The sequence below is a fragment of the Barbatula barbatula genome, assembly GCF_947034865.1.
Source record: "Barbatula barbatula genome assembly, chromosome: 12".
In the NCBI taxonomy this organism is placed as follows: Eukaryota; Metazoa; Chordata; class Actinopteri; order Cypriniformes; family Nemacheilidae; genus Barbatula; species Barbatula barbatula.
In genome coordinates, this window is record NC_136775.1 from 5,405,304 (window position 1) to 5,421,641 (window position 16,338).

A 16,338-nucleotide genomic window follows, 5' to 3' on the forward strand; every position below is an offset into this window, starting at 1 on the left:
CATTTCAAATAAATGATCTTTTCTCTTTTTTTTCCCTCCACTAGCTCTTTTTTATATTTCACTCAAACCGTCCTTTTCAAGCCTCTAGTAATCCCATACACATCCGCTCAATCACCCGTTCCGCTCTCCTCTTCAGAACAGCTCGCTGAAGCACCGCCACTTTCTAAAATGACACACTTAAGGAAACGTAGGATGAAATCAGTCATTTGAAGAGCAGAAGATGTGTCTGGTGTGGATCTGTGACCGCTTTTTGCCGGCAGAACATCTAATAAGTGCGCCGCTGTGCTGTGGGTCGCCCAGTGTGAGATTAGAGGAACTCTATTAAACTTTATGGCTTCGAGTCTAAGCGCGGGGAACAAAGCTGTGTGAAATGAACCTCAACTACCCCGGGACTTAACAAGGCGCTCACGAGTGATAAAACACGCTGGGACGTTTTCAGGGTACTGGTTGGGGGTGTTTTCAAGCCCACCTAATTTACTAGTGTTTTAAAACATGCTTTCTAGCATGTTTGAGTACTGCTTTGGGAGTGAGTTGACATATTTTGTGTGTAACGTGTACTTCGTTTCAGATTTGTCCATGTAAAGAATGGTTTTAAGGACAGGCCTGTGGCAATACAGCTTGTGCGTTGAGCTCATGTGAGCTCTTGGCAATCACATCTTTAAGGGAAAGTTCACCCAAAAAATGGGTGTCATTATTTACTCACCCTCTTGTTATTTCAAACCTGTATGACTTTCTTCCGCAGGACACAAAATGCATTTTGAAGAATACTGGAAACCAAACAATGCCTGGAGACATTGACTTCTATTTTTGGACCAATGGGTCACTAGGTTTCGCTGTTGTTTCGTTACAAACATTCCTCAAAATATCTTCTTTTGTGTTCTGCAGTAGAAAGAAAATCACACAGCTTGGTATGACTTAAGTTGGACTAAATGATGAAAGACTTTTTTCGAAAGCAATCAAATACGTGCCTGGCACTACCAATCCCAAATGCTCTCTGAAATACTCAGATTGAAAACTTTATGCTGTCATTTTTCCATTCCATTGTTTGCAAACAATGAGCCATAGATAAGAAATGAATATTAATGAGGCCAAAGATTGTTGTGATGAATTGTGTCTGTGAGGTCTGATGGCAAATTGATTATGAATGCATGTCGGATGCACTTCTTTCCAATCTTTTTCTCATTAGTTTCTCGCATGCTTTCCCTCTCACACTCCCTCTTTCCTCGCTGCATGATTGATGGTATTGCAGCTTTTATCTCAGGTAAGCCTGTGCTTTTACTTATCAAGCTTGACTGTCACTGGACGAGAAAGGTGTTTGCTAGCAGTGCGCAGACAGCAGTTTGGCTGGGCCGGAGCCAGGTGGGATAAACCCCCAGGTGGTGGGTACTCTGGCGAATGTGGCTGTGAAAACAATAGCAGGTGATATATACAAAACTATTTTTACATTTTTGATGATGCGTTGGCTCTGGACATGCAAAAATTGACGTCATGCTGGAGGTGGTTGCCAGGGCATTTCTATCTGGTTGTCGAGATGTTTTGGGCTGTTCCTAGGGCATGACAAGGTGCTTGCATACTGGCCAAAGTTAAGAGGAAACCCCAAACTTCAGATTTTTCTTCAAAAGGGTTTGTAAGCCTTGAATGGCATCCCATCAGTTACCACGGATAATAATTCCTTGTTCTTTTAGTTGTGTACATGTGAATTTCAAATAAAGTATAACCTTAAAGTGTTAAGTACGTTACATGTTAAAGAAAATAGTGGAAGTCTTTTTCTCCTTTTACATACAGCACTGGTCTTTGAATGAATCTTCAATATAATATTTTCCTTCCATCCAAGGGACACAGTTATCCAATATTTCTTTTTTTGTGCCCATGAATGAATTCAGCCGATACACTCTGTTTTCCCAGCTGTGCTCCAGTCCAAATGAGAGCACTTTTTCTTCTTTTCTTCAGACTGTTTGCGAATGGTACCCCTGAGTTGCAGGGAGCATGTACAGCTCCATTTGCTGGGTTCTTTGAAGACCGTAGCAAGAACAATTACAGAGTCATGGCAGCAGTCCCGTTTTGAGAGCGTTTTCTCACGCGAACCCTGCGCAGTAACATCAGAAAAACCCCAAACCATTAGCCAAGAAAGTAAGAAAATAAAAAGACACTTAATTTCCATTTGTTTACCTCACAATGAAACATGTAGCGGTACTTACACATAATAACTTGTATAATATGTCTTAAGCATAGTTGTATAAAATATCATATGAAACTTCTATTTTACAAACCCTTACAAAGATCTTATATTTGATGACATTTTTATTAGGGCAATGAATGTACTATTATTAGGCATATTGTGTTTGCGTGTGTTGGGATAAATGTCTGAAGGAGGCACTCGAGCCATACGAAGGGACCAGAATACTGTGATGGATGTAAATAGACTTAGCCTTAAGACTTGTATACATGGCAGTGTCACACGTGTTTTTTGGGGGTTTTCTGGATCAGTTTGGATCTCTTTTGGCCTTTGTTGCATCGGCGTGAACGATAATTTAGAATGTTGAAGTTTGTTGGATCAGAGTGAATTAACTGAAGGGACGGCTGTTCAGAGAGATGATGTTAGAAAATAATGAAGGGATAGTTCGCACAAAAATTAATTTATTTATCGTTTACTTACGCTCATCCAAACCTGTTTGACTTTCTTTCCTTTCAGAACTCAAAAGAGGACCCCACCAGACATGGGCTAGCTATCCATGTTGGTAGAACCCATTGCCATAAGCGTAATTGGTCCAACCATCTATGGCTACGATTAACACCTAGTCCTATTATGCCAATCGAAGAACATTGGTAACCAACCAGCATTGGGCCCTATTGACGTCCATAGTAGGAAATCAAAACCACTGAGACATTTCCTAAAAATATCTGTTACTTTCCACAGAAGAAATATTCATGAACAGGTTTTGAATGACGTAAGGGTGAGTAAATGTTGCCTAAACTTGTGGGTGAATTGTCCTTTTAATAAAAATAGGAATTGTTTTTTGACAGAACAAAAATAATAAGTGGACCTAAAAAACTTTATTATAGAAATAATGATCTACATTTCTTTGTAATCGCTTTAATTAGTGCTCAATGTTGTTAACTGCTTTAAATTGACTGGATGTGCCCTGTTTTCTGTGTATTATCATATACTATCCACTAGCTCTCATTTCACTCTCTCTCTCGCTCTCTGTCTTTGCATTCCAATCATAATGATGAGAATGCTCGACTCGTACACACCTCTCTTTGCTTCCCCCCGCACTGCAGACTTCTTTGAGACCCTGTCTTAATGAAATGTTATCTTTCCAGATTACCGTTTATTTGAACGCCGTTCCTTTACCTCTACTGCAGTCTTAAGGCACAAATTGCCGAAGCTCTCATAATTGCCCCCGTCAGTCTGCAAACGTTTAAAATCAGCTTTTCTTTGTTTGTGGTATTTCGTCGCTCCCTATCTCGTGAAACACACACACGTCAAAACACTGATCAAAGTTTGTGCTGAAACAAAGAGGCTTCGGGATTGGTAAGGGATAAAAAAAATTTATTTACCTTTTATGAGTACAATTTTGCTGCAGCAAATAATAATTGACTACCACAAGACTCAGAGCTTTTGGGACAAAGCATCTGTTTTTTATCAGCCCTATTTACCAGAACAGGGTTTCAATTTCCAGATACTTTGAATATGTATGAGCTTATTGCTTTCGCTGTATGAAAGAATGTAATTCACGGCCATGCCTGCCCTTATGTACTACTATACATGTCAGTGTGTTAGTATGTCAGTGTATCAACCAATGCAAAGCTACCAGCGTGTGTCAGACAAGAGCAAAGAAACCTCTCACAGGCAGTCATTTTTTATTTATCGAAGAAAGTGAAGTTAAAAATACACCCTCTGAAAAAAATAGAGAAGAGCTAGGATATAAAAAAGTGCAAAGATTTTAAAAGAAAGCAGTTGAGGGAGAGTCTCTGGTTGACCAGTAGGGGGCCTCGGCTCCTTGCTGTGATGCCTCTGTCCCCTCCCCCTGAGTGTGGGAGTAAGTCATACTCTTCTGCACTAGTGAAGCCGTGCAGAGAGAACAAACAGAGATAGGCTGTTCTAGACACTCCCCTGCCTGGGAGTGGTGCATCCAGCCTCGGTCCCGCCCACCTCAGCTATGGAGGAGGAACTCTGCGCTGCCCGAGCTGATCCCTTCAATCTTACCCACAGTGTGGAGCAGCCGGCAGCACGCACACACACACTCACACACTCTCATACAGCTACACACACTCACATTCACTCTCGCACACACACTCGCGCACAACAAAGCGGGCAGACGAGGGAGGCAGAACCAGAAAAGAACATCACAGAGAACAACAGCGGCGTGCGCTACGCTCGCGCCTGGAGTTTTCGGATACTGCAGTCTGTCTGGAGTTGGTGCCGTTTCCTGTGTATCTTGTAGGCTTCTCGAGTCCCGTCAGCTGTGTGTGCAGAGATCCAAATCCACCGTCTGTCTACATTGCTGCTTTGTGCATCAGCCAGACGGGAACAAAGTGTGCGACTAGGATATCTGACAACCTCCTTTGGGAACTGACGCTGCGCCGACTGTCAAAGAGCGAGGGAGTAAAGCGAAAGAGAGTCAGGGCATGAGCTGGAGACCAGAAGCCGGCTTTCCAGAGAAGTGATCGCCACAGTGCCCCCTCCTTTTTCCTCACCTCCCTCCTCCTTTCTCCTGTGCTGCTGCTCTGTTCGTGCACACCTCCGCTGCTATCCCATCCTCGTCCCTCCGTTGTCCCTCTTTTACCTCTTACTCCCCTTCTTCGGAAGACAGCGTGAGAGGAGAGACACGAACGCTCGCTGGCATCCTTATCATTCCATTCTCTCTCTCCGTTCTCTCTCGGCACCGTCTCTCACGCTGATCTAGCCTCCAGCTTCGAAACCAGGAGGAGAGGCTTTTGGAGTTGTCGGATCCCACGCGAGTCTCCGTATCCAGCTACAGCCAGAAAGATTCCATCTACATGGGCAAACGTTTGGAACAGCAACCAATGTACCCCCAGTACACTTACTATTACCCCCACTACCTTCAGACTAAGGTAAGGCACCTCAATTGTTGGGTTAACAGTTTGCCGTTGATTTTCTTTCTTTGGTACATTTGGGGGGTTTACATCCACACCCTTTGACACTTAAACCACATGGTGCTTGACATGGGTCATAAGGTGTAAGAGTGCACGGTTAGCAAGAACACACCCACACACAAACTCATGATCCTGAGATTTGGTTCCCTCAGCTGTGTAGCTGGGGCTGGAGGCAGTTGAATAATTGCATCCATCTCTCTAAGCCCCTACACCACCCGGACGTGGAGAATTGATTACCACGCATTGATCGATAGTGCCGAGATGCTATCGGGGAGCTGGTGATCTCGGCCTCCCCGTGTGATTCATGAATGTTTTTATGCAGTGCACCCCATAAGAGGCCAGCACTCGTGTTACACGTGCCAATGAAAGTGAGAGAGGATTGCGATTGGATCGGGTCAAAAAATGGCTTGGAACAAAGGGTGAGATTAAACTGAGTAAGAGTAACATATTTAAGATCAACTTGCATAGAAGAACACCGAGAACGGGAGGGAATTTCTCTTACTGGAAGTGTTTTGGAAGGGTCGCTTGCACAACATTGGCCAAATATGCGAGCGTTCCCAAAAGACACAAGATATACAGCGGTGGCCAAGTCACTCTCCATCAAGAAGGTGTTTATGACCTCTCTCTTTCCCTCCTTTTCTCGTTTTACTTAACACTTGGTCAACGTTACACTCCAAAAAACTTGATTGAAGCCCTTCATTCTTCTGTTCAGACCTGCTGTTAGCAACAGGCACCATATACATCAATACAAGTGCTTGCAATCTCCTCCCCGTCTTCAAGGTCAAGTCAAATTGGATCTCACCCGCTTCCGCTGTCTAATGAGTTTTTCAATGTCTCTGAGGGATGGGAGGGCCTGTCTCGCAGATTATGTTTTTATACTGTCTTGTTGTAACCAAAAGTCCTCAACAAACATAGCTTCGGTGATCTTTCTCAAAGCATTATGGGTAGTGCCAGAGCGATGTGTGTGTAGATTGTCAGATGACCCAATCTGGGAATAATTATTGATCTGCAGATTATCAGAGTAGATTGAGGTTTTTTTGGCACCGGCTCAGAGTTGAAGATTTCAGGTCGGTCTTGGCTGTGAAGAATGAGGACCTCGTGCAAGCGCATATGAACACGGTGGGTCAGCGCGATTGCATTTGTGCATGTGTGTGTGATTGGGGTTGTAAATGGCCTGTTATTAATCTTGATTCTAGCGTGCTCTCTGAGTGGAGGCATTCCTCTGGGGGAAATCAATCATGAGGGGGGAAGAGGGGCAGCTGACACACAATCACCTCTCTCTCTCTCTCTCTCTCTCTCTCTCTCTCTCTCTCTCTCTCTCTCTCTCTCTGCCCCTCTCTCTCTCTCTCTCTCTCTCTCTCTCTCTGCCCCTCTCTCTCTCTCTCTCTCTGCCCCTCTCTCTCTCTCTCTCTACCCCTCTCTCTCTCTCTCTCTCTCTCTCTCTCTGCCCCTCTCTCTCTCTCTCTCTCTCTGCCCCCCTCTCTCTCTCTCTCTCCTATAATAACGCTGCATGCTCAATCAAAGGCAAATGTTAAGCAGGGGAAATTATGATGCCATAGTAAGCTGTTAAGGTCGAGATTCAGCAGTTTTGTTCAATTATATGAAGACCCTGTATCAATTGCATGTAAATGATGTGTTTTTGTTCAAGCAGGTTCAGAGAAAAGTGAAATGTGAAACGAAACTCATCCATTATTTTATAATGTGGGTCATACGTATCACAGCACATCAAATTAGGTACAAATAATATCAAGCCTCGGAGCAAAATGCAAGTAGCAGGTTACATTTTTGGTTTCTCTTGCCTGTGTTGCATGCGATCGGATCGCACTGTATTTTCTTTTCCTGCACTGTTTTACACTGAATCAAGACGGGAAATACTAGGCCGCTTCACGTTTGACAGAGCTCTAATCGAGCGTTTGGCAGATAGAAATGCATAAGGTCCATTTTAGGGGTGCGGAAACAGCCCAGACAGTTTCAAAATCAATTGGGAAAACAGCAAAGTGGATTTCTGAACTAGACTTGCCTCTTTCATTGGTCTGTAGATGCCTACATCACAACACACTGCAGCAAAAGCTGCGTTCTTGTGACGAAATCAATGGATTACTCCCTAATGCAGATATCTGTACGCTACCATGGCACCCTGCCCCTTGTAATCACCGGTTTGAGCATGGACAGATATGTGTGTGGGCTTGAGGTATCTCTGACAGCAATCATACACCAGTGGGATATAAAATAGAATTTAAAGGAGGTAATTCCCCCCTGGTATTGTGTCAACAGAGGCCTGTGGGGCCTGTTCTTCCATTCAATCAACAGCAAGTCCAAGCTTTACTGTGTGTGTGATGTTTAAAAGAAGGGACAGAGGAAGAGAGCTGTGAGATTGGGTATGTGAGCGAGTATGTGTGTGTGGTGTTCAGTTTCACTCGGTGGGGTCAGCTTTATGTACAGCAGAAATAACATCCAGTGGGCCGTTTAAACCTCTCCCCTCAGCAGGAGCGCTCGCTAACTGCCCTGCAGTGAGGTGACATGCAGCTTGATCCCGCTGCATTATGGGAAACGGTGCATATATGTGGCTCATTATATTCCACAGCTCTCAATGTCATTTAGGATTATTACACTGTGATATTTATTCCGCTTGTGGATAATTACCAGACCGATGCTTCGTATTCCTCTAGTGGCACTTATTTGGTATCACAAAGCTGAAACGCTCTCATCTTTCCTCCTCCAAACAACCTTCATCTCAATAATTAAACCTGTTAATGGATGAGCAATTTTCAGGTACCAACAGCTATTTGATTTGTGGTGTTTAAATCCATTGTCATTTAACAGGTGAAAGGATGGATTAAAAACCACAAACATATTCAGCCGTTTCACATTTTAGGCCCGAATTATCTTTAATCTTGTGAATAATTGGTTTGATGTTGTTCACAAATGTGGGGATATGCAGTTTATAAGATATTGTTCGAAAACTGACCGCTTGACCCGTACAACGCTCTCCCTCTGAGAGTAGAATAACATTACTTGTAATAGCATTACGTGATTTAGGCTATAAGGCTGTTTCTAAAAATCAAATATTTGGCGAGGTCGTTTGCGCTCTAATGCATTTTTTGTGTGTATGTTTTGCTACAGAGGTCTTTCTAGAGGTGAGCCATAATGAGATATGCAGAAATGTGAACTTACAAGATTGCAGACACACTGTACGCGTGTGTGAATTATACATGTGAGCCCTTCCGCCAGGAAAGTCTGCATTGTCAAATACTCGCTGGAAGTGTCTGCATGGAACCGAGCTGGGAATGTCATAGTGCGTAGAGTGATCAATTATGATCGTCTGTGAGTAATTATTCTGTTAGCATTCAAATGTGTTTATCAACCGAAATGTGTTTAGTTTAAAGATGCCGCTGCATATTTTCAACACATTTTTTTATTTTGCTCTTTCTGTATTTCTATCTATCTGCCTCGCACAGTATATCTAAAATTACAGAACTGTTCCAATTGTGCACTTTGCCATAGTTTGTGATTATATTGTCACAAATTATGTACTGCAACAGAAAAACATGGCTTTTCAGATGTCTTCTCGACGAAAAGCATGTCATGCTTTTCGTCGAGATCTTGGGGATGCTTTTCGTCGAGATCTTTTAGTTTATAAATATAATGTAATGCAATTTAAATTTATTTTACAAACTTGAAAAATAATATATAACATATCACATTTCACATAGTTTGGCAAGTTATCACATATCGGCTTTTCCTTCAGTATTTTGCGAATCTACTTTATAGCTACTGTATAGCTATTTTGTTCAAAGTTCACTGAAGGATAACGCTGCTGTCCTTCTGAAACCCTGTAATTCCATATTTCCTGGTATTTCTTTTTTGTCATAAATCATCATTAGTCCCCCTTTGTGTTTGGCATAGGGTTTTGCAAATATCTAACCAATTTGACAACATGGTGTTTTTTCCATTTCCTGAAAAACAGCGAATTTGGATTTCAGAAGGACAGTGTTGATATGTGTTTAAAGTTTCTATATGTTAAACACCAAAATAACAGAAGATATGTTATAAAAAATTACTCCATTTGAGGATGATTAAAGAAGGTCATAACTTCTACAGTTATTGTTTAAAAGTATGTATGCAATAGCTCCGTCAACAAACTGTCTAATATTTGCGCAAAGGGCGTTACTTTAAATACAACAAGCATTTCATATTTTTAGTGCATTAATGTTCGGCTCCTCTTCTGTCTTCCTCTCTTCCCTCCCTTTTCTTCTCTCTCCCACTGTGTCCTGGGCATTCTTTCCAACCATCTGTTCAGAGGGGTGGGGTTCACTCTGAAAAGAGGAACATACTTGGAAAACATACCCCGATAGGTGGATAAAAATTGATGCCCAAGATTGTCCTCGTTTCGGGGTGAATCGCTCTGTATTATTCTTTTCATCTTCGTATCTAATGCAAAGCACACAAAAGAGCTGTTTGTAGTAGTGCATCAGTATTTTCTGGCCTCTTCTGAAGGTGAAATGTGTTCTAGATTTTCAGTTCTTGCATCAGAGAGCTAAATGCTTTTATGTGCATCCAGCGACATGAAACAAATATGAGAAAGTTTAAATAGAAACTTTTTCGTCACTCAGCCTAGTTCATGTACAAAAGCTTTTAAGATGGATAGTGTGGACTCTTAGTAACAACAAAGAGCTTTAAATAGCACAATTAAGATAAACTGATCTTTGAAGAATTTGTTCTAAACAACCATATATCAACATATACCCTCATTTTAATCTCATCGCTGTTTGAGATAGTAAAGTAAATTTATGAACTATTACTATATTACTCAAAATAATGTATTTTGTGATCATTGATATATTATTTTTCCTCTAAATCTTTGCAAATCCCTTTTTGTGGTCATTTTCATCTCTGTTGAAAGCGACAAGCATTTCCAGTATTTCTCCATGACCATCAGGGATATGCATGTGTCCTAAACTATAATGAGGCGATCTGATCAGGGCTAGTTGGTTGGTGTGGGCTAGATAGAGCCAGAAGAGAAAGGCTCTGGTCCTGAGGTAATGGCCCTGCTGCATTTTTAATAGAGGACCACTTTGTAACAACCCCAGCCTGATGGATTCTCCCCTTTTACGGGCCCTGCCATTTCTTTTTACACACAGCTCGCTTTTAGGCCACTGGCGTAAGTGCTTGACAAAGCCTGTGTTCTGGGATAAATGGTTGAGGAGGAATGAGCCAAAATCACGGAGGCTGCAGCAACGCTGGGACTCATCAACGTTTTACTGTCGATGTCTGTCCTGTTCCTTGCTGAAGCTGTCGCTGCCGGGCTTTCCGTTTCCAGATAAGTATGGAGCAAGGTTTTAGTTAGAGCCTGAGTGATATTTAGAGAGCCCTATTAGAGACAAATAAAGATCTATAGTGGCTTCTGGGAAGGGATGGTGTTTTTTATGATGTGTGAATAATCTAGATATCAAATATTACGTATAAGGCTATTGTCAGTGAATGTGTGTAATTTGTGGTTTAATGCACTTAGAATCATAATTAGTGGTTGGGAAAGCTGCTTTTGAGATAAGTATGAGAATAAGAGCCTGCGCACGGAGCAGCTCGGCTTCTGTGAAACACCATCAGAAGTGCTAACCACTCGATTTCGAGGAATAGAAAAGCGATGCTGGTGGTGTGCCGCTTCACAGCGTAGTGCCTTTCAGATGCTCCTATCATCATCTCCACTCTCCAAACCGCCTCCCCCTCCCCAAAGCGCTTTCATCTAGAGACAGTTTCCCCCTGAAAGCAACCCGGTCGAAGCCAAGGACAGTGTAGGCGAGTCTAGGTGTCATAAATCCTGGAGAACATGCTCCTCAAGGATTCCACCGACCCCGCCCCCATCAGCCTTATCTCCCACTGTTTCTGCGTCGAGAAAAAGTGCACCCGAGGCTCCACACGCACACCTTTTTTAGCGTACATAATAAGACACAGCTAGATGTATCCAATTCTCCACAGTCTGGCTCAGAAACAGACCCCAAAAAGGTACATTAAAGACCTCTTTGGGAAAGGCCTTATGTTTTGGCTCCGTTTTCAAGCGGTTGAAGACCGTAAAAAATGCAATGCGATATCACGTTTTCCTGCCTTCGCTTTCCCAGTCCGATAAAGACACTTTGGGGTCTCTGAAGGGCCCAGGGAGCAGATGATGATTCAATAAAGAGTTCCCCACGCCTGTGGAGGCTGCTTGGGGTTGGCATGGCGGCTAGCGCGCTGCCTGGGATTAGCCTGTGTAAACAGTGCTTTTGTTGGGTTTCGCTTGAATTAATTTGCTCGCCCCATGTGCTTTTATCAGGATAATTTGTGCGGCAGACACTCAAAGTCTTGTCCAAACATATCCCCAGGCTCAGGGCTAAATGCAGAGCTAGTAATGACACTCAAATGCGTGTTGTGCCCTTATTCCAATATTCCCGTTATCCTAAAATTGAGAGCTGAGGTCATGAGATTTCTTTGATGTTTAGGCGAACTCCGTCAAAGCCCCTTTAATTTTTTTATGTGTTTTTCACAACAAAAACCTGCTTTTTACCTGCAACCTAGTTTTTAAGAAGACGCTTAGTATTTTAGTGCAAATAAGGCAAACGTTATTTCTCATCTTGCCATAGTGATATGTAGTTTGTTTAAACTACACTTTATTTGAAATAATTATTTAAAGGCAAAGTATATTGGCCCTTACCAAAGATTATATTTTCCCATATAGTCACTCTCAATATATTCAAAACATACTATTTAATAATACATTCTTAAAATATTAATTCCCACTTTTCATATATTAAAAAAGGTAAGGACTTGGTTCCAACATATGGAAATGTATTATTCCGTTTATTACATTATATTTTCCAAGACATTCCCATATATTTAAATTGAATGAGTGAAAGGCTACATATTTAAAACAAAGACTAAGCTTGACGATGCTGTGATGGATCATGGAATGATGGTATTTGTCATCTGGTTAAAACTTTGTTGGAAATATTTGGAATAATACACAAGTGGACAAAATATATAACACTGTTGTAAGGGTAAAGCACAAATCGTACACGTTGTGCCTTTAAGTGAATTAGACCGAGTAACCATGTGTAAATGATAATTGAACTTACGGAAGACAATTCTTGTAAATTTCAATTGTAATGGTTAAGCAGGGCTTTCATTGATCATTACCTTTTGTTTATTTGTTTGTACTGTATGTGACTAACATTTCCTCTTTTTTTTCATTAGCTGGTTGGTTGTAGATTCAGTGAACAGCTGTGCTTGTTAGTCATAGCATCCTTGAAGGCAGGTGCCTTTTGATGGTTCAGTTCACTTGAGTGCGTGGCTGCTGGAGGTGCGAGGTGATGAAGAAGCCCAGCCTGGACTTATTAGCCAAGCTATCTTTCACACAACAGCACCCCTGATTGTAACTTCTAAAGCTCCGTCAAACTGCTGGGCGGAACTGTTGAGAGAAGGAGGAAATGAAAGGTCAGAGCCGTGGCCTAGTGGATGTAGCGTGTGGTCTGGTGTGTGGTGGTAGTAATGTGAGTGCAAGTTTGGCATGCATCATTTGAATGTCAATTTTATAGCTTGGAGGTTGCTCTTAAATTGCTCTAATAGCTTTAGCAATCAATTGTTATCGATGTTTATAAAATATAATAATAGCGGCAAATTAGAAATGCGTTCTATAGATAGTATTGTCTTTGAAGATATTAGAAATGTTTGTTTGTGAAATCTCAATTTTTGAATGCAGGAAATATTGAGTTGAGATCTCTTCTGCAACTCCAAAGGAGATGCGTGTGCTGTCTGGAGACCCGAGCTCGATTATCCATTTGATCTCCATTAAATCGAATTGCTGCCTAGGAGAAACAAGAGATTTAATAGAATTCTCAATTGTGATTTTTATTTCATGTAAAGCCCCCTCATCTACCTATTATTTACTGCCTTCTCTCTGTTAGTAAAGTGTCAAAAAACTACCTTCAAAAGGACAGGCAGAAAGGCAAATGTGTAGAGACATGCACACTACAGGAAGTAGACGACAGAATTCGTCCCACAGATTTTACTAACAATCTGACATCATCCTTTATGCACACAGTAGTTATGTGCAGCTGCTTTGCCGTCGCCCTTAAAAGTTTAGGCAGGCACTTTGCCGCTTGCCGCATTCATGTGCTGCATATTTTATTACCTTCGCCAGCGTTATGAATGATTAAGTTCCTTTGTGTGCACAACCCTGCCCGGCTGCGGCCAGGTCTCACTCTTAGCATGGCATTCTCTTAAAGGAACAGTTCACACAAAAATTTTCATTTATTCAGCCTCGGGTTATTCCAAACCTGTATACATTTATTTGCTCAGTCGAACACAAAAGAAGGTATTGTGAAAAATGTGGAAAGGTAAAATTTCTAGGCCACTATTGACTTCTCTAGTAGGAAAACTACTCTGTTAGTCAATGGTGCTGTTTGGTTTTCTAAAATTTGTAAGGGTTAGCAACAACGTATGGGTGAATGAATGCTAACAGAATTTTCATTTTGGGCAAACTATTCCTTTTATAACATTCTCTTAAAATCAGGCTGCCCAGATTATTCCAGGGTTTCGCCCTCTTCGTCCTTTCGATCTAGCGTGCCTTTGTTTGAAATGCTGGCCCAGGCTCTTCCCTCTGCTCCCAGATTGTATTTCCCCAAGCCGGTCGGAGGGATGAGATGCATTTAGCTGGCTAAAGTGGTTCTAGGCACGAAAAAATAGCTTTTGTTGAGCATAAGCGCTTTTATCTCACTCTGCGGTAGCCAGAAAGCAGAGGGGTCTTTTGGGGGGGATGTTAAACTTTAAAACGTCTTTTAAACTTTTTCCGACGCGTTCCATCCCCGCATCTATATTCCGCTACATTGTATCTATCTTCCATCAGCTTCGCTCTCCTTCAAACTGCCCTCGGCTTCAAAGAAAATGCGCTTAAATGCTCACACACGAGTCGCCTTGCTGATTGGGGTGTTGTTATTTCTGCTAGAAATGGTGGGCGGTTTGACAAATAGGTGTAAGAGGAGAGAGGACATGATAGGGGAATGTCAGGGACAGCCTGCTAATGGCTCGGCAGACACATTCCATAAGAGAATGTGTGTAGAAGCGCAGCGCACCAACTCGCACTAATATCTCACTCGCGGCTTAATAGCCAACATTTGTTTAAAGAAAACAGTGAAGCTCATACGAGCCAATTAGAGCACATATTCAAGAAGGAAGGCCTCGCTTCCGTGTGCACGTTTGCATGGCTGCAGGATCGAGTGCGTGTTTGTGGGGTTGGATTGAACTCGCGGGCGCCAGCAGGCGGGTCAGAATAAGAGGTCGGGGAGAGACTTGGGTCACAGTCACTCTAAGTGTCCGAACCTAATTAAACTGCAACCGCATACGCAAACACACTCACCGACCGACACACACACACACGAACACACTCAAATTCGGTACATCCTAGCCTTACTAATGAGCCTATCACTGTCGAAGACCAGCATCTCGTGTCTCTAGCCCCACACACACTAATCGGTCTGCTCACTTACTGTCCTCTCCTCTCTGACACACAGCCCTCTCAAAGCAGAGAGCTCTGCTGATGGGCTGCCGGATAAATCCACAGATGTGACTGCAGCTCAATCATGGTGATAAACTGAAAACCACCGGACATGAGTTGCAGGTTTATGACAAACTCGTCTGTTAATGTAGGGAAATAAAACATGATGTTTGTTTTATTTATAATTTTACTGAAAGAGCAAGGTGCTTTGTTCTGTATCTTAGCTGCTGTTTAAAGGCATAGCTCATGTCAGTCCAAGTCTGTTTCCGAGTTTCTCACTTCTGCACAGTACAAAATAAGACATTTTAAAGAGCGTTGGTTTCTGAACAACACTGGCCTCCGTTGACTTCCATTGTATGGACACAAGTCCCCTGATACATTTCTCAAAATATCTTATTTTGTATTCCACAGACAAAATATACAGTCACATACAGGTTTAAAATGTCACAAGCGTAAAAAAAAAAGGATGGGGTGAACTTTCCCTTTGAGAACGCTCATAATACCATTGTACTTGGATATCTAAACTGGTAAGAAAATATCATGTTTTGAAAGCTATATTCTACAGGGTTCTTCAAACATATTGTGGTACCATTTCAAAAGTATGAGAAATGTCACATGGTGTTCTCCAAATGTTATTTGGTATTCAGTTTCACGAAGAACATGGTAGAGGTCCTTTTGTTGTATCGGTCAACTAATGGATACGTATAGATACACATGAGATGTGAGAGAGAGATAAACATAAGCTGTCTTTCTTCCTCAAGAGAGAGGCCACAAGCTGCCCGTCTCCCACCGCCAGCCCAGTTAAACTCCTCATGCCTGAGCTGAGCTGGGTTTGCATAATTCAGCAGGGTGGGCAAACCCAGATCTGCAGATTATCACGGCACAAAGGCACACGGGAGCCAAAGATAAAAAGATAAGCACCACATGTCTGTATGCGCTGTATTGATCGCATCCATTTTTCAACTTTTTAAGCCATTACAATGTGACGTTTGACTTGATTTGCAGTCATACTGGCTTGGTATTCTGTGATCTTGTGGCAAACACTGAGTCGGAATCTTTTTTTTGGTTTCCTCTCAGCTTTTAAATCTCGATTCAGTTTAATCTCCGCTCTGCGAACATATATACGTTATATTTTTTTCCTTCAGAATTTTATTAAAAATCCTAATGCAGGATAGAGAGCCGCTGTTGATTATAAAAAGAAACCTGTGTTACCCAAAGGCAAATCACATCTCCAAAGCTGGTTTTAGCATAATAGGACAGAGAATCTTCAAAGTCGAGAGTTCTCACAGGCAGCAGCTCTGTTTTTTATAAAAGAGAAAGCTTCCTCTGGTCTCCACAGATGTTATCTGGTCAAATTGGCCCAGTCTGGTCTTTGTCAGGAGAGCGTTTCTTTTAATCCGTGGTGGTTGTCTGTTGCGAATACCTCACTGTTTCCATTGTGGCGCTGGTTTGTGTCAAACATCGACTTTGGAAATAATCCTATGTGGATAGGGTCACATCACGGGCAGTTCTGCACGGTTTGAGGGCACTACAGCTTTATGTACAAGTCAAAAATGTAATGGGACAAAATGAGAACCATTATCTCATAAAGCATTGGTGTTCCAAGGACGTAATGAGTTTATAGAGTTAAACGCAGTCACATTTTTGTTATTAAAATGAAAGGGGCCGGTCGTGGCCTCTGGTAGAGTAAG

At 42.1% G+C, this 16,338-nt stretch overlaps 1 protein-coding gene across 2 annotated transcripts in view; it reads left to right on the top strand.

Moving 5' to 3' along the window:
- rbms3 (RNA binding motif, single stranded interacting protein) overlaps window positions 1–16,338 on the top strand; it is a 156,325-nt gene that overhangs the window by 41,093 nt on the left and 98,894 nt on the right. Inside the window, exon 1 of one of the 2 annotated variants that reach the window (XM_079470226.1) lies at window positions 4,213–5,079. The exons of the other annotated variant lie outside the window; for it this stretch is intronic. Within the exon in view, the coding sequence (XP_079326352.1) occupies window positions 5,005–5,079 (75 nt within the window). The 5' untranslated portion in view covers window positions 4,213–5,004. Of the gene's footprint in view, window positions 1–4,212; window positions 5,080–16,338 lie in introns of those variants that run through there. 2 annotated transcript variants of the gene reach the window in all.